General features: G+C 47.5%; 1 protein-coding gene and 1 non-coding gene across 8 annotated transcripts in view; one reads left to right on the forward strand and one right to left on the reverse strand.

Annotated features, from left to right (window-relative positions):
* LOC124008176 (dynactin subunit 1-like) overlaps positions 1-25,023 on the forward strand; it is a 39,229-nt gene extending 14,206 nt beyond the window's left edge. For all 7 annotated transcript variants that reach the window (XM_046319254.1, XM_046319258.1, XM_046319260.1 and 4 more), the window contains 21 exons: positions 96-174; positions 543-702; positions 3,212-3,316; positions 3,666-3,857; positions 4,972-5,091; positions 5,306-5,458; positions 5,552-5,718; positions 5,966-6,134; positions 6,346-6,414; positions 7,509-7,630; positions 12,735-12,825; positions 13,229-13,390; positions 17,228-17,359; positions 20,304-20,429; positions 20,601-20,743; positions 21,090-21,256; positions 21,457-21,587; positions 21,862-22,066; positions 23,902-23,975; positions 24,097-24,186; positions 24,335-25,023. In XM_046319254.1, the coding sequence (XP_046175210.1) occupies positions 96-174; positions 543-702; positions 3,212-3,316; positions 3,666-3,857; positions 4,972-5,091; positions 5,306-5,458; positions 5,552-5,718; positions 5,966-6,134; positions 6,346-6,414; positions 7,509-7,630; positions 12,735-12,825; positions 13,229-13,390; positions 17,228-17,359; positions 20,304-20,429; positions 20,601-20,743; positions 21,090-21,256; positions 21,457-21,587; positions 21,862-22,066; positions 23,902-23,975; positions 24,097-24,186; positions 24,335-24,472 (2,795 nt within the window). In that variant the 3' untranslated portion in view covers positions 24,473-25,023. The remainder of the gene's footprint in view (positions 1-95; positions 175-542; positions 703-3,211; positions 3,317-3,665; positions 3,858-4,971; positions 5,092-5,305; positions 5,459-5,551; positions 5,719-5,965; positions 6,135-6,345; positions 6,415-7,508; positions 7,631-12,734; positions 12,826-13,228; positions 13,391-17,227; positions 17,360-20,303; positions 20,430-20,600; positions 20,744-21,089; positions 21,257-21,456; positions 21,588-21,861; positions 22,067-23,901; positions 23,976-24,096; positions 24,187-24,334) is intronic.
* Positions 2,637-2,707, reverse strand: trnaa-ugc. Its single transcript has one exon. It is a non-coding gene; the product is annotated as a tRNA-Ala (tRNA).
* Positions 25,024-25,330: the final 307 nt, after the last annotated feature.

Raw genomic sequence — 25,330 nt, forward strand, 5'->3', positions numbered from 1 at the left:
AAGAAAAAATAGCTATCATATATTTGACAAGGACTTCAGTTTTGCTTGGCAAAGTTGAAACGAAACCTAACCTAACCTAACTCTTGCTTCTCCAGGTTCTGACGGAGCTGCCTCTAGTTACCACGTAAAGCAGCTGGAGGAGCAGAACAGCAGGCTGAAAGATGCTCTGGTCAGGTGTGTGTACTTAAAACCCGTAATACCTTTTTTTTTTTTCTTTTTTTTTTTTTTTGAGAGCTTTCAGTTTTGACCAAACTGTCTCATCTGTTACCTGATGTTTCATTGAGATCTAGTGCCCCTTATGGGTACACTGGGGTGTCTCTTCCCTTCAGGATTTGCTCAAAATGATTTGCCTGTCACTTTTTGGGGCAGTTTCCTGGACACAAATTAAGCCTACTGCTGGACTAAAGAGCCTGCTCAGTGGAGTATGTCCATTAGAAGAGGTTTCTAGTGCAGGACTGTACTTAATCTGGGTCTGGGAAACCAGCCTTAAACGTTTCCCTTTAGTTTGATCTCTAACAGAACTATTTGTTCCCCTCCCTCAGGATGCGTGACCTGTCCTCGTCTGAGAAGCAGGAGCACGTGAAGCTGCAGAAGCAGATGGACAAGAAGAATGGAGAGCTGGAGACTCTGAGGACCCAGAAGCAGAAACTACAGGAGGATATGAAGCAGGCTGAGGCCACCATTGATGAGTTGAAGGAGCAGGTCAGTCAGCCAGGCCATCATCAATGAGCTGAAGGTGGTCAGTCAACCAGTCAGTCAGTCAGTTCGTCGGTCAGCTGGGGGGGGGGCGCTAGATTACCGTCAACAAGCTCAAAGAATAGGTAATTCAACAAGAAGGTTAGACAGCCAGTCAGGCCACCATCAATGAGCTCAAATAGCAGGTCAGTCAGGCTGTCCGTGAGCCAGTCAGTTAACCAGATAGCCAGCCAGGACATTATCAACAAGCTAAAATAACAGGTCGGTCGGGTCAGTGATTCAGCCAGTCAACTAGGTTACCATCAACAAGCTCAAAGAACATGTCAGCCAGCCACTCCGACAGGCCACCATCATTGAGCTCAAAGTACAGGTCAGTCTACCAGTCAGTTAGCCAGTCAGTCAGCCAGGCCACTATCAACGAGCTCAAAGAACAAGTCAGCCAGTCAGTGAATAGGTCAGTCAACCATAGTGTCAGTCAGCCAGTCCGTCCGTCAGTTAGCCAACCAGTCAGCCAGGCCACTATCAACGAGCTCAAAGAACAAGTCAGCCAGTCAGTGAATAGGTCAGTCAACCATAGTGTCAGTCAGCCAGTCCGTCCGTCAGTTAGCCAACCAATCAGCCAGGCCACTATCAACGAGCTCAAAGAACAAGTCAGCCAGTCAGTGAATAGGTCAGTCAACCATAGTGTCAGTCAGCCAGTCCGTCCGTCAGTTAGCCAACCAGTCAGCCAGGCCACTATCAACGAGCTCAAAGAACAAGTCAGCCAATCAGTGAATAGGTCAGTCAACCATAGTGTCAGTCAGCCAGTCCGTCCATCAGTTAGCCAACCAGTCAGCCAGGCCACCATGGATGAGCTCAGTGAACAGGTCAGTCAGTCTGCCCACCATGGATGAGCTCAGTGAACAGGTTAGTCAGTCAGTCCACCATGGATGAGCTCAGTGAACAGGTCAGTCAGTCAGCCCACCATGGATGAGCTCAGTGAACAGGTTAGTCAGTCAGTCAGCCCACCATGGATGAGCTCAGTGAACAAGTCAGTCAGTCCACCATGGATGAGCTCAGTGAACAGGTTAGTCAGTCAGTCAGCCCACCATGGATGAGCTCAGTGAACAGGTCAGTCAGGCAGCCCACCATGGATGAGCTCAGTGAACAGGTCAGTCAGTTGCTCATATAGAGCAGGGATCTTCAACTTTATTTGCCCAGGAACCCCCTCCCTGGCATCCCGGTGACCCAGAAACCCCCTCCCTGGGAACCCCCTCCCTGGCATCCCGGAACCCCCTCCCTGGCATCCCGGTGACCCAGGAACCCCCTCCCTGGCATCCCGGCGACCCAGGAACCCCCTCCCTGGCATCCCGGTGACCCAGGGACCCCCTCCCTGGCGACCCAGGGACCCCCTCCCTGGCGACCCAGGGACCCCCTCCCTGGCATCCCGGCGACCCAGGGACCCCCTCCCTGGCATCCTGGCATCCCGGCGACCCAGGGACCCCCTCCCTGGCATCCCGGCGACCCAGGGACCCCCTCCCTGGCATCCCGGCGACCCAGGGACCCCCTCCCTGGCAAACCGGCGACCCAGGGACCCCCTCCCTGGCAAACCGGCGACCCAGGGACCCCCTCCCTGGCAAACTGGCGACCCAGGGACCCCCTCCCTGGCAAACTGGCGACCCAGGGACCCCCTCCCTGGCAAACTGGCGACCCAGGGACCCCCTCCCTGGCAAACTGGCGACCCAGGGATCATCATACTTTAGCAACAATTTTTTTTTTTATGTCTCATCAGGTGAATGATAATGGCAAGGAGAAGTAATCAACATTTTGAAATTAATAGTTTTGGTAGATTGTTTTTCATGATTTTGACCTGCCCACGTTATTATTTACATTTGAGTCATTTAGCGGACGCTCATATCCAGAGGGACTTACAGTAGGGAGTGCGTACATTTTTATATTGTTTCCCCGTGGGAATCGAACCCACATGCCTGGCGTTGCAAGCGCCATGCTCTACCAACTGAGCCACATGGGATCTAATTGGACAAGGAAGTGTAAACTCTTAACATAGCCTATTAGCTAGAAAGGTAGCTCCAAACACATTTTTGCTAAGAGCAACTGTTTAGCTGACCAAGAAGGAGAGTGATGGAGTGCTGCATCAGATGACTTTGCCTCCACAATCACCTGACCTCAACCCAGTTGAGATGGTTTGGACCGCAGAGGTCAGGAAAGGCAGTCAACAAGTGCTTAGCATATGTGGGAACTCCTTCAAGACTGTTGCAAAAGCATTCCTCATGAAGCTGGTTGAGAGAATGCCAAGAGTGTTCAAAGCTGTCATCAAAGCAAAGGGTGGCTACTTTGAAGAATCTAAAATATATTTTGATTTACATTTTTTTTCTTCTTTTTTTTTCTACATGATTCCATATGTGTTATTTCATAGTTTCAATGTCTTCACTATTATTCTACAATGTGGAAAATAAAGAAAAACCCTTGAATGAGTAGGTGTGTCCAAAATTTAGACTGGTACTGTGTGTCCTAGGTGGATGCTGCTCTCGGGGCAGAGGAGATGGTAGAGACTCTAACTGAGAGGAATCTGGACCTGGAGGAGAAAGTCAGAGAGCTGAGAGAGACAGTCACTGACCTGGTGAGTTCAATCAACAATACCCCTGTCAACACTGTTACCATAATGTCAACCCTGTTACCTTAATGTCAACTTTGATATCCATGTCAACTCCGTTACTTTGTATGCTTTGAGTAGTCAGTGATTTGTTGAGTCAACTCTGTTAGTATGTTTTGAATAACCAACTCTGTGTCAACTGTTTGCCCTGCATGTGGGTCCACGACACTGGCAAGGAGACTGTTTTAGAGACGGAGAGACACCGTTTGTGTTTGAACCCTGTCTTTGCATGACTTCATACCTAAACCCCTGTCCACTCATCACAACTATAGCTGCTCTGACCCTTAACCCGTCAACCTTGACCTCACCCCTCCAGGAAGCGATCAACGAGATGAATGACGAGCTTCAGGAGAACAGCCGAGAGACAGAAATGGAGCTGAGGGAGCAGTTGGACCTGAACGGGGCCAGGGTGAGAGAGGCCCAGAAGAGAGTGGAGGCTGCTCAGGAGACTGTAGCAGACTACCAGCAGACCATCAACAAGTACCGCCAGCTCACTGCCAGTCTGCAGGTATGTACCGCCAGCTCACTGCCAGTCTGCAGGTATGTACCACCAGCTCACTGCCAGTCTGCAGGTATGTACCACCAGCTCACTGCCAGTCTGCAGGTATGTACCACCAGCTCACTGCCAGTCTGCAGGTATGTACCACCAGCTCACTGCCAGTCTGCAGGTATGTACCACCAGCTCACTGCCAGTCTGCAGGTATGTACCACCAGCTCACTGCCAGTCTGCAGGTATGGACCACCAGCTCACTGCCAGTCTGCAGGTATGTACCACCAGCATGCAGGTATGTACCACCAACCTGCAGGTATGTACCACCAACCTGCAGGTATGTACCACCAGCCTGCAGGTATGTACCACCAACCTGCAGGTATGTACCACCAGCTCACTGCCAGCCTGCAGGTATGTATCTCCAGCTCACTGCCAGCCTGCAGGTATGTATCTCCAGCTCACTGCCAGTCTGCAGGTATGTATCTCCAGCTCACTGCCAGCCTGCAGGTATGTATCTCCAGCTCACTGCCAGCCTGCAGGTATGTATCTCCAGCTCACTGCCAGTCTGCAGGTATGTACCGCCAGCCTGCAGGTATGTACCGCCAGCTCACTGCCAGCCTGCAGGTATGTATCTCCAGCTCACTGCCAGTCTGCAGGTATGTACCGCCAGCCTGCAGGTATGTACCGCCAGCTCACTGCCAGCCTGCAGGTATGTACCACCAGCTCACTGCCAGTCTGCAGGTATGTACCGCCTGTCTGCAGGTATGTACCGCCTGTCTGCAGGTATGTACCACCAGTCTGCAGGTATGTACCACCAGTCTGCAGGTATGGTTGGAAAGCACAACTTCAGAGGAGTGTCAAAGAACATGCAATCAAAAGAATGAAAAACACTAACAAGCCTGTTTAGTAGTTAAAACAATGGAAAGGTGAACTCGTTTGTCACACTTTGGGGTTTTAATAACTTCCTGAACACTTTCCTTTTATGGAAAATGGGAAAGGTGTTAGGTGACAGTGGTTTCTTTTGGTTGTTTGTATCTAAAGTGTGTGTGTGTGTGTGTGTGTGTGTGTGTGTGTGTGTGTGTGTGTGTGTGTGTGTGTGTGTGTGTGTGTGTGTGTGTGTGTGTGTGTGTAGGATGCCAACAAGGAACTGACCAGTGCTCAGAATGCCAACGCAGAGCAGGTCCAGCCTCCTCCACCAGCTGAGCTGTTTGACTTCAAGATCAAGTTCGCTGAGACCAAGGCCTACGCCAAGGTAAGGAACACAGAGCAGCGGGTTCCGGTGAAGAACCAGCTTGGGGTCCAACTGTCCCATTCAACACTTTGGGAGCATCATACCAGTCTGCCGATGTGCTTTTTGTTCCCAGAGAAACTTGCATTGCATTTTAGTGTTAAATGTACAGGTGTGTGCTGTTATTGCAGATAAATAGTGTGTGTGTGTGTGTGTGTGTGTGTGTGTCTCTCTCCAGGCCATAGAGATGGAGCTGAGGAAGATGGAGGTGGGCCAGGCCAACAGACAGGTGTCTCTCCTCACATCCTTCATGCCCGACTCCTTCCTGCGTCACGGAGGAGACCACGACTGTATCCTGGTCCTGCTGCTCATACCAAGACTCATCTGCAAGGTACATTGAGAGAGGGGAACAGTAACAGGTTCAACATTTGACTAGGAGTGTTTGTTTTCAAGATGCCAAATGTATGTTCCCCCCTCCCTCTAGGCTGAGTTGATCAGTAAGCAGGCCCAGGAGAAGTTTGATCTGAACGGTAACCCTGTGGAGAGGACTGGGGTGAAGATGAGAGGACCACCTGGAGAGCAGCTCAGCTTCGCTTCAGGACTGGTCTACTCTCTCACCCTGCTGCAGGCCACGCTGCACAAATACCAACAGTAAGGCCAAGTGTCTGTCTCTCTCTGCCACTACTAAATAGTAAGGAAAACTCCTTCATGGTTATCTTTTAGATTCTGAATAACTTTCTGTCTTAATTAGGAAGAGTAAGTGTACTGTGAATCTGACATACCCAATGTTACTCTCAAAAGATACTACCAGCTCATTCGGCAGTCTGCTTTCTCTCGTCTGTGGCTGTTGTCAGAGTAGTGTCATTTACTTCATCCATCAAATATTCTCTCCCTCTAGAGCTCTGAACTGCTGCAGTGTGCAGGTGTATACGCGAATGGGGACTCTCTACTCAGAGATGAGTGTCCATGAGCGTTCCCTCGACTTCTTCATTGACCTGCTGCACAAAGACCAGCTGGATGAGACTGTACACGTGGAGCCTCTCACCAAGGCCATCAAGTACTACCAGGTTAGTACCACGCACGGATTCACACACACACTCTCTTCATATGCACTCCATGGCACACCTGACGGAGAGACGAAAACACTCGACCACACGCTATACACTGTCAACTCAACGCCGATGAAACACATTATCAAGCCTCATCAATTTTAAGAATAAATAAAACTCCAGATTGTGTGAGGCCTTGATTGATGTACCAATCTGTTTTATGTTACAGCAACTGTACAGCATCCACCTAGCTGAGCAGACTGAAGACTGCACCGTGCAGCTGGCTGATCACATCAAGGTAAAACTATCGTGTACTGAAGAAAGTAAACCTCTCTAGGCCATGTTAAGGTCTTTCCTCCCTTCCTTGGGGTAATCAAGATTTCTAACAGGCCCCTAGTCTTTTCTAGGTTCAGTAACAAACATTGTCGAACTAAACTCAATTTGACTTTTTGATGTCTGACCTCCAGGTCATTCAGTGTGTTGGATTGTATGGGGGCTGAGGGCCTTCCTACACAACTGACTGCCTCTCTGTGCTCTCTGTGTGTGTGTGTGTCGCCCTCTGTGTGTGTGTCGCCCTCTGTGTGTGTGTGTGTGTGTGTGTGTCGCCCTCTGTGTGTGTGTGTGTGTGTGTGTGTGTGTGTGTGTGTGTGTGTGTGTGTGTGTGTGTGTGTGTGTGCCCTCTGTGTGTGTGTGTGTGTGTCGCCCTCTGTGTGTGTGTGTGTGTGTCGCCCTCTGTGTGTGTGTGTGTGTGTCGCCCTCTGTGTGTGTGTGTGTGTGTGTCTCCCTCTGTGTGTGTGTGTCTCGCCCTCTGTGTGTGTGTGTGTGTGTGTGTCTCGCCCTCTGTGTGTGTGTGTGTGTGTCTCGCCCTCTGTGTGTGTGTGTCTCGCCCTCTGTGTGTGTGTGTGTGTGTGTGTCTCGCCCTCTGTGTGTGTGTGTGTGTGTGTGTGTGTCGCCCTCTGTGTGTGTGTGTGTGTCGCCCTCTGTGTGTGTGTGTGTGTGTGTCGCCCTCTGTGTGTGTGTGTGTGTGTGTGTCGCCCTCTGTGTGTGTGTGTGTCGCCCTCTGTGTGTGTGTGTGTGTGTCGCCCTCTGTGTGTGTCGCCCTCTGTGTGTGTCTGTGTGTCGCCCTCTGTGTGTGTGTGTGTGTGTGTCGCCCTCTCTGTGTGTGTGTGTGTGTCGCCCTCTCTGTGTGTGTGTGTGTGTGTGTCGCCCTCTCTGTGTGTGTGTGTGTGTCGCCCTCTCTGTGTGTGTGTGTGTGTGTGTGTGTGTGTCGCCCTCTGTGTGTGTGTGTGTGTGTGTGTGTGTGTGTGTGTGTGTCGCCCTGTGTGTGTGTGTGTGTCGCCCTGTGTCTGTGTGTGTGTGTCGCCCTCTGTGTGTGTGTTTGTCTGTGTGTAGTTCATCCAGAGTGCGTTGGACTGTATCGGTGCTGGGGTGGTGCGTCTCAGGGCTTTCCTGCAGCCGGGACAGGAGGGGCTGGCTCTGAACATCCTTCTGAAGGACCTGGACACCACGTGCAGGTCTGATATAACTATATTTAATAATATTATTTCCATGTACTGTACCAGTCACAAGTTTAGAAAATAGTGAAAAGAAAGGAAAACCCTTGAGTATGTGTGTCTAAACCTTTGACTGGTACTGTATATATATTTTCGCAGACCCCTGGTTGAATACCCCTGATATTGCGGTTTCTTCCAACCTAGGAAGTTTACCATGCTTGTGTTACTGCTTATGTTTAGGAGGCAGCCGCTCCACAGGTGACATGGCTCTATGTGTATTTTTCTGTTCTATAAATCAGACTTTTAAGACCCTTGAGACGTATGTGTTTGTAAAAAGTAACATACAATGTGTCGTGTCTTTGGTTTTGCCGGATTAAGTGATATGACATGCTATACTATAAAATAATTTATCCGTAATTAATATTACCTGATTGAGCTAATCATGTAAATGTAATTAACTAGAGTCGGGCACCACAAATTCATATTTATAGAGCTGTTATCTTCCGAATAAACTCTTAAAGACCTAGTAATATTTTTACATCAATAGCCAATAGCAGTCAATATTAATCATCACCTTAATGCAGTCTCATCTGAAAGTTGTAAATTCTTAGTTATCTGCACGAACCCTGGCTAACAAGTTGAATCAGCAATACAAAATTGGCTTTAATTATGTATTTACTAAATACCTAACTAATCACACATAATTAAATCATAACTTGATTACAAATTATGTCATAAAGGAAAACGTCACTAGCGGGCGGAACAGATATGACCGCTTGTTACACAAAAGAAAAGGGGCTGGGTTTGAGTGAAAGAGCGGGAAGACTGAGTAACAAAGGCCAAAGCTTGTGCTATCGTAAATAGCACAGTAAATTACCGCCCATTTGGAAAAGGAAAATGCAATAAATATTTACTCTGAACTGCGCTTTGGTAGGTTTGGTGGTAGATGGAAAGCCGTGTTCACCAAACCGAGTCCTTTGAAGAATGTCTGGTTGTCAATTAGATACGTTGTAGTAGCGTCGTTGTGTGATAGACTGGATACTCTGTTCCTTCCTAACCTTCATTTGCAGCTGCTGTTGCTAACTCAACTGCTAGGAGGTATCACTTCTGTAGTGATTAAGAGTTCAAAGTTCATACCATTCGCAAGCAAAGCTCACGCTGATGTTTGCTTCGTTCTGTAGTTATTATCTGAACCATTCTGACATCAGATCGTCGTCCTACATCCTCGGAACAGGAAGTTATATTGGCGTCATGGGCTTATATAGGAAGGGAGAGGATGGCGTGTTTGAAAAGTTTTATAGCCCATGTCCCTGCACAGGGGCGGGCCACTAATTGAGCAGAGCCCTATCTTTTGAAAACCCAAATCTCACATTTTAGAAGCTAAAATCACATTTCATCCCATCACGAATAATTTCATATTCAAACATTTAAATTGAACAACAATTCCATGTGAATCCGATAACTCTGTGTAGACTTTCCACTGTAGAGTTTGTGTCATATTATCATTGATGAGAATGTCTCAGATGACAACCGAACTGACATCATATTCATTAAATACCACCGCATTTGTTCCATTAGTCGGATTACCAGAATATAGTTTAATTTCCCCCCACCTTCTGATGTTCCCAGAATCTCTGTTAATCAAGGGTTTTGCAAATGTAACATCAGTAGGGTAGAGGGCGGAAAAAGGGGGGAAAGAGGTATTTATGACTGTCATAAACCTTCCCCCCCCAGGCCAACGGCATGACAAATGTTAATTGTTTTGTATTTGAAAATCATTACTGTATGTCGAATAAATTAGTGTGCAAATTACAGGCTATGTAAATATTTTCACTGTGTTTATTTAACAATCAAGGCTATGTAAATATTTTCAAAGGAAATAAATTATAAAAATATATATAGCACCAGTCACCAGTTTAGACACACACTCATTCCAGGGTTTTTCTTTATTTGTACTATTTTCTATATTTTAGAATAATAGTGAAGACAAACTATGAAAGAACACATATGGAATCATGTAGTAACCAAAAAAGTTGTTAAAATATATTTTGATTTGTAGATTTGAGATTCTTCAACGTAGACACTCTATGCCTTGATGACAGCTTTGCACACTCTTGCCATTCTCTCAACCAGCTTCCCACATATGCTGAGCACTTGTTGGCTGCTTTTCCTTCACTCTGCGATCCAACTCATCCCAAACCATCTCAATTTGGTTGAGGTCGGGTGATTGTAAAGGCCAGTTCATCTGATGCAGCACTCCATCACTCTCTTTCTTGGTCAAATTTCCCTTACACAGACTGGAGGTGTGTTGGGTCATTGTCCTGTTGAAAAACAAAGGATAGCCCCACTAAGCAAAAACTAGATGGGTGGCATATACAGTTAAAGTCGGAAGTTGGAAGTCGGCAGTTTACATACACTTTAGCCAAATACATTAAAACTCAGTTTTTCACATTTCCTGACATTTAATCTGAGTAAAAAATCCCTGTTTTTAGGTCAATTAGGATCACCACCTTATTTTAAGAAATTGAAATGTCAGAATAATAGTAGACAGAATTATTTATTTAAGCTTTTATTTCTTTCATCACATTCCTAGTGGGTCAGAAGTCTACATACACTCAATTAGTATTTGGTAGCATTGCCTTTAAATTGTTTAACTTGGGTCAAACATTTTGGGTAGCCTTCTCCATCTTCCCACAATAAGTTGGGTGAATGTTGGCCCATTCCTCCATACAGAGCTGGTGTAACTGAGTCAGGTTTGTAGGCCTCCTTGCTCGCACACACTTTTTCAGTTCTGCCCACACATTTTCTATAGGATTGAGGTCAGGGCTTTGTGATGGCCCCTCCAATACCTTGACTTTGTTGTACTTAAGCCATTTTGCCACAACTTTGGAAGTACGCTTGGGGTCATTGTTCATTTGGAAGACCCATTTGTGACCAAGCTTTAACTTCCTGACTGATGTCTTGATGTTTCTTCAATATATCCACGTAATTTTCCTGCCATCTATTTTGTGAAGTGCACCAGTTCCTCCTGCAGCAAAGCACCCCTACAAGATGATGCTGCCACCCCCATGCTTCATGGTTGGGATGGTGTTTTTCGGCTTGCAAGCCTCCCCCCTTTTTCCTCCAAACATAACAATGGTCATCATGGCCAAACTGTTCTGTTTCTGTTTCATCAGACCAGAGGACATTTCTCCAGAAAGTACGATCTTTGTCCCCATGTGCAGTTGCAAACCGAAGTCTGGCTTATTTTTGGCGGTTTTGGAGCAGTGGCTTCTTCCTTGCTGAGCGGCCTTTCAGGTTATGTCGATATAGGACTCGTTTTACTGTGGATATAGGCACTTTTGTACCTGTTTCCTCCAGCATCTTTACAAGGTCCTTTGCTGCTGTTCTGGGATTGATCTGCACTTTTCGCACCAAAGTACGTTCATCTCTAGGAGACAGAACGCGTATCCTTCCTGAGTGGTATGATGGCTGTGTGGTCCCATTTTGTTTATACAGATGAACGTGGTACCTTCAGGCATTTGGAAATTGCTCCCAAGGATGAACCAAACTTGTGGTCTACAATTTCTTTTCTGAGGTCTTGGCTGATTTTATTTTTATTTTCCAATGATGTCAAGCAAAGAGGCACTGAGTTTGAAGGTAGGCCTTGAAATGCATCCACAGGTACAACTCTAATTCACTTAAATGATGTCAATTTGCCTATCAGAAGCTTCTAAAACCATGACATCAATTTGGGAATTTTCCAAGCTGTTTAAAGGCACAGTCAACTTAGTGTATGTACATTTCAGACCCACTGGTATTGTGATGCAGTGAATTATAAGTGAAATAATAATATGTCTGTAAACAATTGTTGGAAAAATTACTTGTCATGCACAAAGTAGATGTTTCTAACCGACTTGCTAAAACTACTTTGTTAATTAGAAATTTCTGGAGTGTTTGAAAAAATGAGCTTTAATGACTCCAACCTAAGTGTATGTAAACTTCCGACTTCAACTGTAACTGCAGAATGCTGTGATAGCCATGCTGGTTAAGTGTGCCTTGAATTCTAAATAAATCAGAGAGTATCACCAGGAAAGCACCATCACACCACCTCCTCCATGCTTCACGGTAGGAATCACGCATGCAGAGATCATCCATTCACCTACTCTGCGTCTGACGAAGACACGGCGGTTGGAACCAAGATCTCAAATTTGGACTCATCGAACTAAGGACAGATTTCCACCAGTCTAATGTCCATTGCTCATGTTTCTTGACCCAAGCAAGTTTCTTCTTATTGTTGGTGTCTTTTTAGTAGTGGTTTCTTTGCAGCAATTCGACCATGAAGGCCTGATTCACACAGTCTTCTCTGAACAGTTGATGTTGAGATGTGTCTGTTACTTGAACTCTGAAGCATTTATTTGGGCTGCAATCAGAGGTGCAGTTAATTCTAATGAACTTGTTCTCTGCAGCAAAGGTAAGTCTGGGTCTTCCTTTCCTGTGGCGGTCCTCATAAGAGCCAGTTTCATCATAAGTGTTTTGATGGTTTTTCGACTGCACTTGAAGGAATGTTCAAAGTTCTTAAATGTCTGGATTGACTGACCTTCATTTCTTAAAGTAATGATGGACTGTCATTCCTCTTTGCTTATTTGAGCTGTTCTTGCCATAATATGGACTTCGTCTTTTACCAAATAGGGCTATCTTCTGTATACCATCCCTACACAACTGATTGGCTGAAACGGATTAAGGAATTAAGGAAATAAATTCCTTCTTAACACCTGTTAATTTAAATGTATTCCAGGTGACTACCTCATGAAGCTGGTTGAGAGAATGGCAAGAGTACAAAGCTGTCATCAGCGTAAAGGGTGACTACTTTGAAGAATCTCGAATATAAAATATATTTCATTTTTGTAACACTTTTTTGGAGGTTGCGAAATGATTCCACGGGTTTCATCATTTCGATGTCTTCACTATCATTCTACAATGTAAAAAATAGTACAAATAAAGAAAAATCCTTGAATGAGTAGGTGTGTCCAAACTGTTGACTGGTTGTGTGTGTGTGTATATATATATATATATATATATATATATATATATATATATATATATATATATATATATATATATCTCTGTTATTTACCTTCTGCAGCGACATCAAACAGTTCTGTAAGAAGATCAGACGCAGGATGCCAGGGACCGATGTACCAGGGGTGCCAGCCTCTCTGTCTTTTGGAGCTCCGGTATGTGACTAGCGCTATGATTAGGCCTTACGTTTAGGTTGGAGAGTCTTGGCCTTGTTAAGTGTTTCACAGTATCTTTGGAGCCCCAGTATGAACAACATTTTGTAGGTCTTGTGCGTAACCCAAACCCAGTGGGTCCATACATGCGAATATTAGCCAATTTTAAGTCATTGACGTAGTTGCATGTGATAGAAGGCTACATGTTAGCTGTGACCATCAAGTAACCTGGCACACTTAGCCCTATGCTAACAACACCAGCTGGCCTTGACTATTGGCTGGCGTTTGGAGCACAGAGCCTAGTGTTTACACTTACCTCATCAACTACAGTAATGCAACTGTCAACTTTGTGGAGGTGGAAATACTCTGGGAATGTGTGACTGACAGCTCTGTGGACCAATGGCAGGTGTCGGAGACGCTGACGGACTGCAGGCGTCAGCTGACGCGGGTGGTTGCCGTGCTACAGGAGGTGGCTGCGGCGGGGGCACAGATGGTCGCTCCTCTCGGGGAGCAGGAGGGGCTCAACGCTCTAAAACTGGATGATGTGGCCTTCAAGGCTGTTGAACAGGTACTATATACGGCACACACTTGTTAGCTCCCGGAGCTAATTCTTCTTGATCAATGTGGACGACCTGTCTGTCACACAATACAGTAACATAGGCTACATGTACACTACATGACCAAAAGTATGTGGACACCTGCTCGTCGAACATCTCATTCCAAAATCGTGGGCGGTAATATGGAGTTGTGCTGTAAAAGCCTCCACTCTTCTGGGAAGGCTTTCCACTAGACATTGGAACATTGTTGCAGGGACTTGCTTCCATTCAGCCACAAGACCATTCGTGAGGTCGGGCACTGATGTTGGGCGATTAGGCCTAGCTCGCATTCGGCGTTCCAATTCATCCCAAAGGTGTTTAGTGGGATCTCGACAAACTATCTGTATGGAGCTTACTTTGTGCACGAGGACATTGTCATTCCTCAAACTGTTGCCACAAAGTTAGGAGCACAGAACTGTCTAGAATGTCATTGTATGCTGTAGCGTTAAGATTTCTCTTCAATGGAACAAAGGGGCCTCGCCCAAACCATAAAATACAGCCCCAGACCATTATTCCTCCTCCACCAAACTTTACAATTTGCACTAGGGTTGAATATTTTCTCTGTATTTTACTAATGTTCCATCCTGAGAATAAATCACTTTTCTCCCGGGTAATCCCGTATTTCCCAGTAAAACCGGGAGTGTCGAACCTGACACTACCTTGGCCTGATGAGCCATATATAATAATAGACGTTATGATCCCTACATTAACGACATTTAATGAGCCCCAAAAAAATCCCAAATGTTTGTGCCGTTATCCATTTCATACTGTAAATCAAATCAAATTGTATTTAGTCACATGCGCCGAATACAACAGGTGTAGTAGACCTTACAGGGAAATGCTTACTTACAGGCTCTAACCAATAGTGCAAAAAAGGTATTAGGTGAACAATGGGTAAGTAAAAAAAATAAAAACAGCAGGAAAATAACAAAAACAAGGCTGCACACAGTAACGAGGCTATAAAAGGCCACATTACACGCGACAGAAAAACAAAAGCCCATAGATGTTTCCTCTCTTGGGTAAATAAACTAAACTAGCTCCAGTAGGGTAATCGTTTTGACTGTGGATTGAATTATATGGACTGGAATTATGGACTTCATTCAAACTATGATAAATCAGAAGAGAACATGCGATTCTGGTCCCACGCATGCGGCCTACTAATTAGTATAGGCAAGTGAATTTGATATTAATTTTGAAATACAACAGGGCCTATTCGTATAATTCCTAGGCTGACGTGTTTATGTATATATCATAATATTTCCCCTTAATGTTTATAAGCCAACCTTCTCTTTCTCTCTTGTTGCTTCATTCCTTCGTCGCTTTCAACAGTTGAAGGACAACAAAACGTATTTCATTTATCATTCTATTGACGTCCTTGAATAATATAGGACTAAAATTAGATGCAGAAGGCTTTCACTTCTCTCCACAAAGATTTGAATGGTTATGGGTCTGAGTAAATAACTGCTCTAACCTACTGCCATCACGCATTCCTTCTTCTTTCAAACTAAACACACACTGATTTTTCTATTGGCTGTTTTAATTCATATTTAGCAAAAAGAGCTACAAAAAATAAATAATTTCCAACTTAACAAATATTTTATATCAATAAAAGCAGTGTAATTCCACCATATTCAATAGACTTGAGGTCTTCTAGCGAAATAGTCTATTGGTATAAGAAATGTAAAATAAATTATATCCAACAAGCTATTCTCGTCTAGCTTTTCCCAAATGAGACTCCAAGAGCTAAGAAGAGTTAAATAAAAAATAAACATTTGAGAGGGGCCAGCGGAGCACAGGTGCGTGTTTATTGCCCAAGAAACTGAGGCGATAAGTTAGAAGCTTTATTATGCATAACCCACCATTAATTAGCTAAATATAAGACTAATACTGTATTGAATGTATTACCTGAAAGAGGTAGACTAGGACATCCTATATATTGGGCTGTATGTCCATCTAGAACAAGATTCTCTATTTTGGATGTAATTGAAATGGAGTTTGCTTGCGTTTGCACTCATTTTAAAGAAGAAGAAAAGAAGTGTACTCTTTAAAATGAACAAAAAAACCGATGACCCCCCCCCCGACAGCCAGATGGAGATAGATGCCATTCGGCCTTTATGTTACTTTATCATAGGCTATGCTGCAGCAAATGTAGGCCTACCTGTCACAAGAAAGGTTACCATGATGAGATGATACTCTAGGTCTACATGCATTGTGTACTGCGCTCCGTACTGAGTAGGTCTGTCCCCACCCTGAGCGTTGATTCATCATGCAGAGGTTGTAGGTAAGGATCGGACTCTTTTCTTCTCGACTAAAATGACATACCCAAATCTAACTGTCTGTAGCTCAGGCCCTGAAGCAAGGATATATGCATGTTCTCGGTACCAAAGGAAACACTTTGAAGTTTGTGGAAATTTGAATATAACACATTAGATCTGGTAAAAGATCATATAAAGAAGAAAACATGCATTTTTTTTCATCTTTGAAATTCAAGAGAAAGGCCAGAATGTATTATTGCCCATTAGGTTTGAATGTCGGGAAACCGGTTACCGAGATTTCCCGCCCAAAACTACTCCCTTTTCCTGGGATAAATAACTGGGCGAAACCGGTAAATTATAATAAATTAATATATGAATATTAATAATAAATGATTTACATGAACAGCATGGTGTGAAATGGAACTGCTAAACCTCTACAGGATCGGTGTCGTCCCCCCCCCCCCCCCCCATGGGACGATTGAGCTAACGTGCACTAATGTGATCAGCGTGACATTGTCAGGAACAAGAACATTTCTCAGAACACAGAAATGTCTTATGGGCAGAAAGCTTAAATTATTTTTTTATCTAACTGCACTGTCCAATTTACAGTTTTTATCACAGTGAAAGAATACCATGCTATTGTTTGAGGAGAGTGCACAGTTAACTCGAAGATGTATCAATAAACCAAGTAAGTAATGCAATGGTTTATTAGATCAGTCTAAAACTTTGCACATACACTGCTGCCATCTAGTGGCCAAAATAGCACCTTAAACTGCATTATGCATTGGGGCAGGTAGCGTCCTCCTGGCATCTGCCAAACTTAGATTTGTCCGTTGGACTGCCAGATGGTGAAGCGTGATTCATCACTCCAGAGAACGCGTTTCCACTGCTCCAGAGTCCAATGGCAGCGAGCTGTACACCACTCCAGCCAACACCATGTGCAATGCCAAGCGATCTTAGGCTTGTGTGTGGCTGCTCGGCTATGGAAACCCATTTCATGAAGCTCCCGACAAATCGTTATTGTGCTGAAGTTGCTTCGAGGCAGATTGGTTGCAACACTCAATACAGAGTTCCAAAGACAGATTATTTTATGCGCTAATTGCTTAAACACTCTGTGGTCCTGTTCTGTGAGCTTGTGTGGCCTACCACTTCACAGCTGAGTTGTTGTTGCTCCTAGGTGTTCCCACGTCACAATAACAGCACCTAGAGTTGACTTGGTCAGCTCTAGCAGGAAAGAAATTTGATGAACTGACTTGTTTGAAATGTGGCATCCTATGATAGTACCACTCTGAAAGTCACTGAGCTATTCAGTAAGGCCATTCTACAGCCAATGTTTGTCTATGGAGATTGCATGGTTGTGCTCTCGATTTTATACACCTGTCAGCAAGGGGTGTGGCTGAAATAGCCAAATCCACTAATTATAAGGGGTGTCCACATACTTTTGTATCTATAGTGTAGTAATGACACATGTCCTTACATATGTTAGGTATATTGATGAAGAGTTGGTCCTCTTGGTTAATTCTCTCTCTCTCTATATCTCTCCCCCTCCTCCAGGTGTATGGGTACCAAGGTCTAAACCCCCATGAGTGTCTGCGTCAGTCCTGCAGCGCTGTCATCTCCACCATGAACAAGATGGCCACTGCCATGCAGGAGGGAGAGTATGATGCTGAGAGACCACAGAGAAAGGTACAGATAGATCTCCATGCAGGAGGGAGAGTACAATGCTGAGAGGCCACAAGATGCTGAGGGACCACAGGGAAAGGGACAGATGTATCTCCATGTAGGAGGGAGAGTATGATGCTGAGAGACCACAGGGAAAGGTACAGATCTCCATATAGCAGCTCTATTAGAAAAGGCATCTTATCAGTTTGGAGTTAGATGCTACAAAAGGACCTTCTCCCTGGGGGGTATGAGACTGGGGGGGCTATGGCTGGAGACTGACCTCCTTTACCAGCCGTTCAAAACTAACAATACTATATATTACATCTGGAACATGTCATGAAATAAACTCTAGTATATTTCATGACATTGACATTCTCTCTCCCCTCTTCTTACCTGTTTCTCCCATCACACTCCCTCCACCTCCCTCCCCCTCCCTCCCTCCCTCCCTCCCTCCCTCCCTCCCTCCCTCCCTCCCTCCCTCCCTCCCTCCCTCCCTCCCTCCCTCCCCCTCCCTCCCTCCCTCCCTCCCTCCCTCCCTCCCTCCCTCCACCTCCCTCCACCTCCCTCCTCCCTCCACCTCCCTCCTCCCTCCACCTCCCTCCTCCCTCCACCTCTCTCCTCCCTCCACCTCCCTCCCTCCACCTCCCTCCCTCCACCTCCCTCCCTCCACCTCCCTCCACCTCCCTCCCTCCACCCCCTCCACCTCCCTCCCTCCCCCTCCCTCCCTCCCCCTCCCTCCCTCTCCCTCCACCTCCCTCCCTCCCTCCACCTCCCTCCTCCCTCCACCTCTCTCCTCCCTCCACCTCTCTCCTCCCTCCACCTCCCTCCCTCCACCTCCCTCCCTCCCTCCACCTCCCTCCCTCCCTCCACCTCCCTCCCTCCCTCCACCTCCCTCCCTCCCTCCCCCCCTCCACCTCCCTCCACCTCCCTCCCTCCCTCCCCTCCCTCCCTCCACCTCCCTCCCCTCCCTCCACCTCCCTCCACCTCCCTCCACCTCCCTCCCTCCCTCCCTCCCCTCCCTCCCCTCCCCCCTCCCTCCCTCCACCTCCCTCCCTCCCTCCACCTCCCTCCCTCCCTCCACCTCCCTCCCCTCCCTCCACCTCCCTCCCTCCACCTCCCTCCCTCCCTCCACCTCCCTCCCTCCCTCCCTCCACCTCCCTCCCTCCCTCCCTCCACCTCCCTCCCTCCCTCCACCTCCCTCCCTCCCTCCCCTCCCTCCCTCCCTCTCTCCTCCTTCCCTCTCCTCCCTCCCTCCCTCCTCCCTCCCTCCCTCCACCTCCCTCCCTCCCTCCCTCCCTCCCCTCTCCTCCCTCCTCCTCCTCCCTCCCTCCCTCCCTCCCTCCCTCCCTCCCTCCCTCCCTCCCTCCCTCCCTCCCTCCCTCTCTCCTCCTTCCCTCTCTCCTCCCTCCCTCCCTCCCTCCCTCCCTCCCTCCCTCCACCTCCCTCCCTCCCTCCCTCCCTCCCTCCTCTCTCCTCCTTCCCTCCTCTCCTCCCTCCTCCCTCCCTCCCTCCCTCCCCCTCCCTCCCTCCCTCCCTCCCTCCCTCCCTCCCTCCCTCCCTCCCTCCCTCCCTCCCTCCCTCCCTCCCTCCCTCCCTCCCTCCCTCCCTCCCCTCTCCTCCCTCCCTCCCCCCTCCCTCCCTCCCTCCTCCACTGCTCTCCTCCCTCCCTCCTCCCCTCTCTCCACCCCTCCTTCCCTCCCTCTCTCCTCCCTCCCTCCCTCCCTCCCTCCACCCTTCCTCCCTCTCTCCACCCTTCCTCCCTCTCTCCCCTCCTTCCTCCCCTCTCCACCGCTTCCTCCCTCTCTCCACCGCTTCCTCCCTCTCTCCACCGCTCTCCTCCCTCTCTCCACCGCTCTCCTCCCTCTCTCCACCGCTCTCCTCCCTCTCTCCACCGCTCTCCTCCCTCTCTCCACCGCTCTCCTCCCTCTCTCCACCGCTCTCCTCCCTCCCTCCACCGCTCTCCTCCCTCCCTCCACCGCTCTCCTCCCTCCCTCCACCGCTCTCCTCCCTCCCTCCACCGCTCTCCTCCCTCCCTCCCTCCACCCCTCCCTCTCCTCTCCTCCACCCCTCCACCCCTCCCTCCTCCCTCCCTCCACCCCTCCCTCTCTCTCCTCCCTCCCTCCACCCCTCCCTCTCTCCACCCCTCCCTCTCTCCTCCCTCCCTCTCTCCTCCCTCCCTCTCTCCTCCCTCCCTCCCTCCCTCCTCCCTCCCTCCCTCCCTCCCTCCCTCCCTCCCTCCCTCCCTCCCTCCACCGCTTCCTCCCTCCACCGCTTCCTCCCTCTCTCCACCGCTCTCCTCCCTCTCTCCACCGCTCTCCTCCCTCTCTCCACCGCTCTCCTCCCTCCCTCCACCCCTCCCTCCCCCCTTCTCTCCTCCCTCCCCCTCCACCCCTCCCTCCCTCCACCCCTCCCTCCCTCCACCCCTCCCTCCCTCCACCCCTCCCTCCCTCCACCGCTCTCCTCCCTCCCTCCCTCACTCCACCGCTCTCCTCCCTCCCTCCACCGCTCTCCTCCCTCCCTCCACCGCTCTCCTCCCTCCCTCCACCGCTCTCCTCCCTCCCTCCCTCCACCGTTCTCCTCCCTCCCTCCACCGCTCTCCTCCCTCCCTCTCTCCTCCCTCTCTCCTCCCTCTCTCCTCCCTCTCTCCTCCCTCCCTCTCCTCCCTCTCTCCTCCCTCTCTCCTCCCTTCTCTCCTCCCTCCACCCCTCCCTCCCTCCACCGCTCTCCTCCCTCCCTCCCTCCACTGCTCTCCTCCCTCTCTCCTCCCTCCCTCTCTCCTCCCTCCACCCCTCCCTCCCTCCCACCACCTCTTCTCCTCCCTCCCTCCCTCCCTCCGTCTACTTCTCTAACTCCCTCCCTCCCTCCCTCCCTCCCTCCTTCCCTCCACCGCTCTCCTCCCTCCCTCCACCCCTCCCTCCCTCCCTCCGTCTACTTCTCTATCTCTCTCCACCCTCCCTCCCTCCTCCAGGCTCCCCCAGTAGAGGCTCGTGCAGCAGCACTCAGGGCAGAGATCACTGATGCAGAGGGCCTGGGAGTCAAACTGGAAGACAGAGACACTGTCATCAAGGAGCTCAAGAAGTCACTTAAGATCAAGGTAGGGACATGTCTATATTTCTCTGTTCTTACACACACATGCACCACACCACTCCAGTCATTCTCATCCTTCTTCTTATACACATTCACACATTTTCCTCCACTTGCACCCATCTCTCACCTCACCGATCTCCCTCCCTCCGGTCTCCCTCCCTCCTGTCTCCCTACCCAGGGAGAGGAGTTGAGTGAAGCCCACGTCCGTCTCAGTCTCCTGGAGAAGAAGCTGGACACGTCGACTAAAGACGCAGACGAACGTGTGGAGAAGATCCAGACCAAACTGGATGAGACTCTGGCCCTGCTCAAGAAGAAAGAGAAGTAAGACGGGGGTGGTTGAACTGTTTGGAAGTAGGACGTTATTGTTATAGAATGTGCAGTTAAGATGTGCATATGTCCAACATTGTCTCCTAGGTATTCACTACAGAGACTATAGCGTTCTGGACTATTGTGAAATGGAAGAGGGCTGGACAGGTGTAATATTTCCTCTAGCCTATCAGAGGGCTAGGTGGCACGATCACCATATTGTTAAACCTGTCAGATCTCCAGTGAGACTAAGGGTTGTTTTTGTTTAACCACACACACACACACACACACACACACACACACACACACACACACACACACACACACACACACACACACACACACACACACACACACACAGGGAGTTTGAGGAGACCATGGACGCCCTGCAGGCAGACATCGACCAGCTGGAGGCAGAGAAGGCGGAGCTGAAGCAGCGTCTCTCCAGCCAATCAAAGAGCACCATCGAGGGCCTCAGGGCCCCACCCGCCTCGGGCATCGCCTCCATTGTCACGGGATCCGCCGGAGGTGAGGTTCCTGAGTCGTCTGATCCCTCACCTCACACACCTTAGTACACGCCACCTCTTATACCTCGCACGTCATTCATACTATACATATTCCTAATATTTTTATAGTGTTTTGTTGTTCTTTTTACCTTTTTTATCTCACAAGGTTTCGCTTTATTTCTCAATTCTTTCTTTCCCCCCCTATCCAACCCCTTTCTCCAGCCGCTCTTGCCCCGGGAGCAGGGGGTCTGTCTGGGCCCATGCAGGTGGTGGACTCCCCTCTCCTCCGCCAGCAGGTGGAGGCTCAGAGACTGGGTATCAAACACCTGAAGAACGAGAACAACAGACTCAAGGTCAGAACACCGCAGGGAACACCGCAGGGAACTGACTCATCTCTTTGTGTGTGTCACTAAGTCTCATCGTCTCTCTATTCAGGCCTAATCCAAATATGGATCAATGCTTTCTTTCTTGTTTCCAGATCACGTCTGTGTTGTATGTGGTTCATTGAATAGTGTAGTCATGGATACATTGTCGGTAGTTGTTGATATTTGTATGTTTCGGGCTCATAGTTAACCGAATGTGTACCTGTCTCTATTGATAACTCTGTGTATCTTGTCTCTCCTCCAGGCAGAGAAGATGAGAGCCCAGTTAGCCTCTCTCCCTCCCCTCCACGTCCCCAAGTTACACCTGAGAGAGGCCACCTCTTCTTCCTCTCCCCCTGCTGAGGGGCCTCTCCACGGGGCTCTCTACAGGAAGACGGAGCAGCTCCTAGGGACCCTGCTCAAGATGACCGCCACAGTTAAAGTGGTCGACATCACCGGGAAGACACCAGGTGACTGGGAGGGATGTGTGTTTGTTTGTGTGACAGGAAGACACCAGGTGACTGGGAGGGATTTGTGTTTGTGTAACAGGAAGACACCAGGTGACTGGGAGGGATGTGTGTTTGTGTGACAGGAAGACACCAGGTGACTGGGAGGGATGTGTGTTTGTGTGACAGGAAGACACCAGGTGACTGGGAGGGATGTGTGTTTGTGTAACAGGAAGACACCAGGTGACTGGGAGGGATGTGTGTTTGTGTGACAGGAAGACACCAGGTGACTGGGAGGGATGTGTGTTTGTGTAACAGGAAGACACCAGGTGACTGGGAGGGATGTGTGTTTGTGTAACAGGAAGACACCAGGTAACTGGGAGGGGTGTGTTCATGGTTAGAACCTCCGTAGGAGCATCGTTAAATCTCAGAGCTGTTTCTCAAAACCATTGTTACTAAAGTTGCACTTGAGAACGCTTGTTATTTAACGACTGCCTCAGGTCACTCGCAGAACAGCTCAGTACGTTGTTAGATGCTTCTGTTTTTGCCCTTCTGAGGCAGAAGATCTCCGCTGAACACAGAATCATGAGGATTATCCATCTCTCTGTGACCGCTGATAACATCAGAACCGAGTTGACTACAAGTACAAAGTTGACAATGTCTTTGCAATTGTTACAAACAATTAAAAGATGCTTCAAATCAAAATGAACGCATTAAAATATCAATGTAATATAGACTACACAGGCCTATATATTTCAATCATATTCAAATCTATTTCACGCCCATTCAATTGAGTTCTATTTTGCTAATTGCAGGTTGTCTGTCATTTTTACCTCAATATATTCCATGATGTGTAACAACGTGCAAATCTTGATTTAGGTCATTATTATGGGGGGTAAGCATTAGAATCAGCTGCTTCTATTTGCAGCCGTAGTTGATCATTTCTTCCTAGGAGCTGATCCGTCGTCAGTATTGTGAAATAATTCTAATGTTAAGGTAAGATTTGAATGGAGATGGCTGATCTGACTGCAGTGCTGCATTTCTTTCGATCCGATTAGTATTGACACTGTGCCTCAATGATGCACTTAGCGAACGTTCTCTCTGCCGTGGTGTTCTGGGGAACGTGTTACGTCTTCGGTCGTTGTAGGAGAGATGCATCGTTAAAACACTCGTATGCCTAAATTCCATCGCTATCGGGAAACCGTGTGTGTGTGTGGCATAGTTTATATTATTTGTGTTTCAGTATAGGTAAATTATTCACATCCCTCAACTTTTTCCACATTTGGTTGTTACATAGTAGGATTAAAATGCATTAAATTGTCATTTTTTTCTCAACGATCTACACAAAATACTTGGTCAAACTGGAAGAAAAATGGTAAGATTTGTAAAACATTTATGAAAAGTTAAACACTCTCTCTTAATCAGATAAGTTAAACCCCAAGTAGGTTAGTATTGTGGAGTAACTACAATGTTGATCCATCCTCAGTTTTCTCTTATCACAGCCATTAAATTCTGTAACTGTTTTAAAGTCACCATTGGCCTCATGGTGAAATCCCTGAGCTGTTTCCTTCCTCTCTGGCAACTGAGTTAGGAAGGACACCTGTATCTTTGTAGGGACTGGGTGTATTGATACACATTCCAAAGTGTAATTAATAATGAATTAATTCCACATTGACATTAATTGGGTATTGTGCATAGGCCAGTGACACAACAACTCAAATGTTACTCATTTTAAATTCAGGCTGTAAAGACAAAATGTTGAAGGAGCCGATGGGTATGAATACATTCTTAAAGGCACGGTATGTGTCTATTTGAGTTGGTACATAGATAAAGAACTAATATGTCTTTCTCTTCTACAGTGAGTGCTAGTGCTCAGCTCTTGGACCAGACGGCTCGGCTGCAGAGCCTGAGTGACGCCCTGGACAAGCTGAAGGTGACTTGAATTTATATTATCAACACCTAGTAATGGTCATCGTATTTATCTTCACCTCAGATTTTGTCCACTAATCTCTGTTTTTCATGGAAATGGCCATAACATCAAGTCTCTCTCTCAGGGTGAAGTGGCGGAGCATGTGGTTTCTCAGCAGCCTGGTGGGGCAAAGGTCTCTGACTTTGCCACCTTTCCCATTTCCTCTTTCGTCAAGGTAACATGGACCCGGACATCAGACTCTCTTAGTTGGCACTCAAACAAATGCAAGGAATACATCTCAATGCAACAGATATCTGGTGGAAGCAGGAACCTGTAGGTGTTGTCCTTTGCCATCTTCTTTTCTCACCCTCCTGTCTTCTCAGGCGAAGGAGGAGAAGCAGGGAGGCACGGTGTTTGTAGGCCGCGTGGCCATCCCGTGTGCCAAGGGCCAGGAGCAGGTGCACCGTCTTGTCCTATCACAGCAACACCTGCAGCAAGTGCACCGCCTCCTCGTAGCCTAAGACGACACCCCATTGGCCTGCGTCCACAAGTGACAGCAGGCTTCACCAATCGGAGACCAGCAGACACAATAGTTTTGTTTTTTTCTTCAGTCTCTCACCTAAAGATCCAGTCCATTTCCTGTTGTTCCACAGAATCTCTCAGGATACGCTTTGTCACACTACACCCCCTAGAAATAGAATTTTAATTGCCATCAGAGGTTTTATGCCCCTTCTAGGATGTCTATTTCTATCATTTTCTTCTATGCCAAAGAGACACACGTGTTCTCATTGAGTACCTAATAATACTGTACAACATATTTTCTATTGCACTTCTTCAAGTCCTAAATTATATTTTCCATCTCCTTTTGTTCTGCTGTGGTGATTTATTATTTGCCTACCTGCGTATACCAGCAGCACGTTAATGTGTGGGTACCCTGTTTGGGGATTTTGTTCAATTGACTATTGTTATTCAGTCATGACAGGCTATTTCAAACCTAGGGTGTGTCTGAAATTACTCCCTATTCCCTATATCGTCAATAAGAAGAGGGTGGAATGAAGGCCCATAGCCAGTTCACACACTTAACTTTTCTCACTGTTAACTTATGTTCATTTGGAGTTAATATCTATTTGCATGTCATTAAGATAGGAAGCTAATTGAAATGTTGTTTTTTAGTGTCAGTCTGCTACTAGGACCTTTATATATTTAAGAGAGAGAGCAGTAAGTGAACTTGTTACTCAGAGTATTTGAATTGGTTCACTGTGTTGTCTCTCTCATTTTCAGTTAGTCATTACACTATGAAGGTCTATCCATCATATGTCCGTCTGTCAAGACCTTTCACATTAGTCACTATTCATGGTAACTGATGAAGAATGCATGCA

Source organism: Oncorhynchus gorbuscha, linkage group LG21 (genome assembly GCF_021184085.1).
Source record: "Oncorhynchus gorbuscha isolate QuinsamMale2020 ecotype Even-year linkage group LG21, OgorEven_v1.0, whole genome shotgun sequence".
NCBI classification, from domain to species: Eukaryota; Metazoa; Chordata; class Actinopteri; order Salmoniformes; family Salmonidae; genus Oncorhynchus; species Oncorhynchus gorbuscha.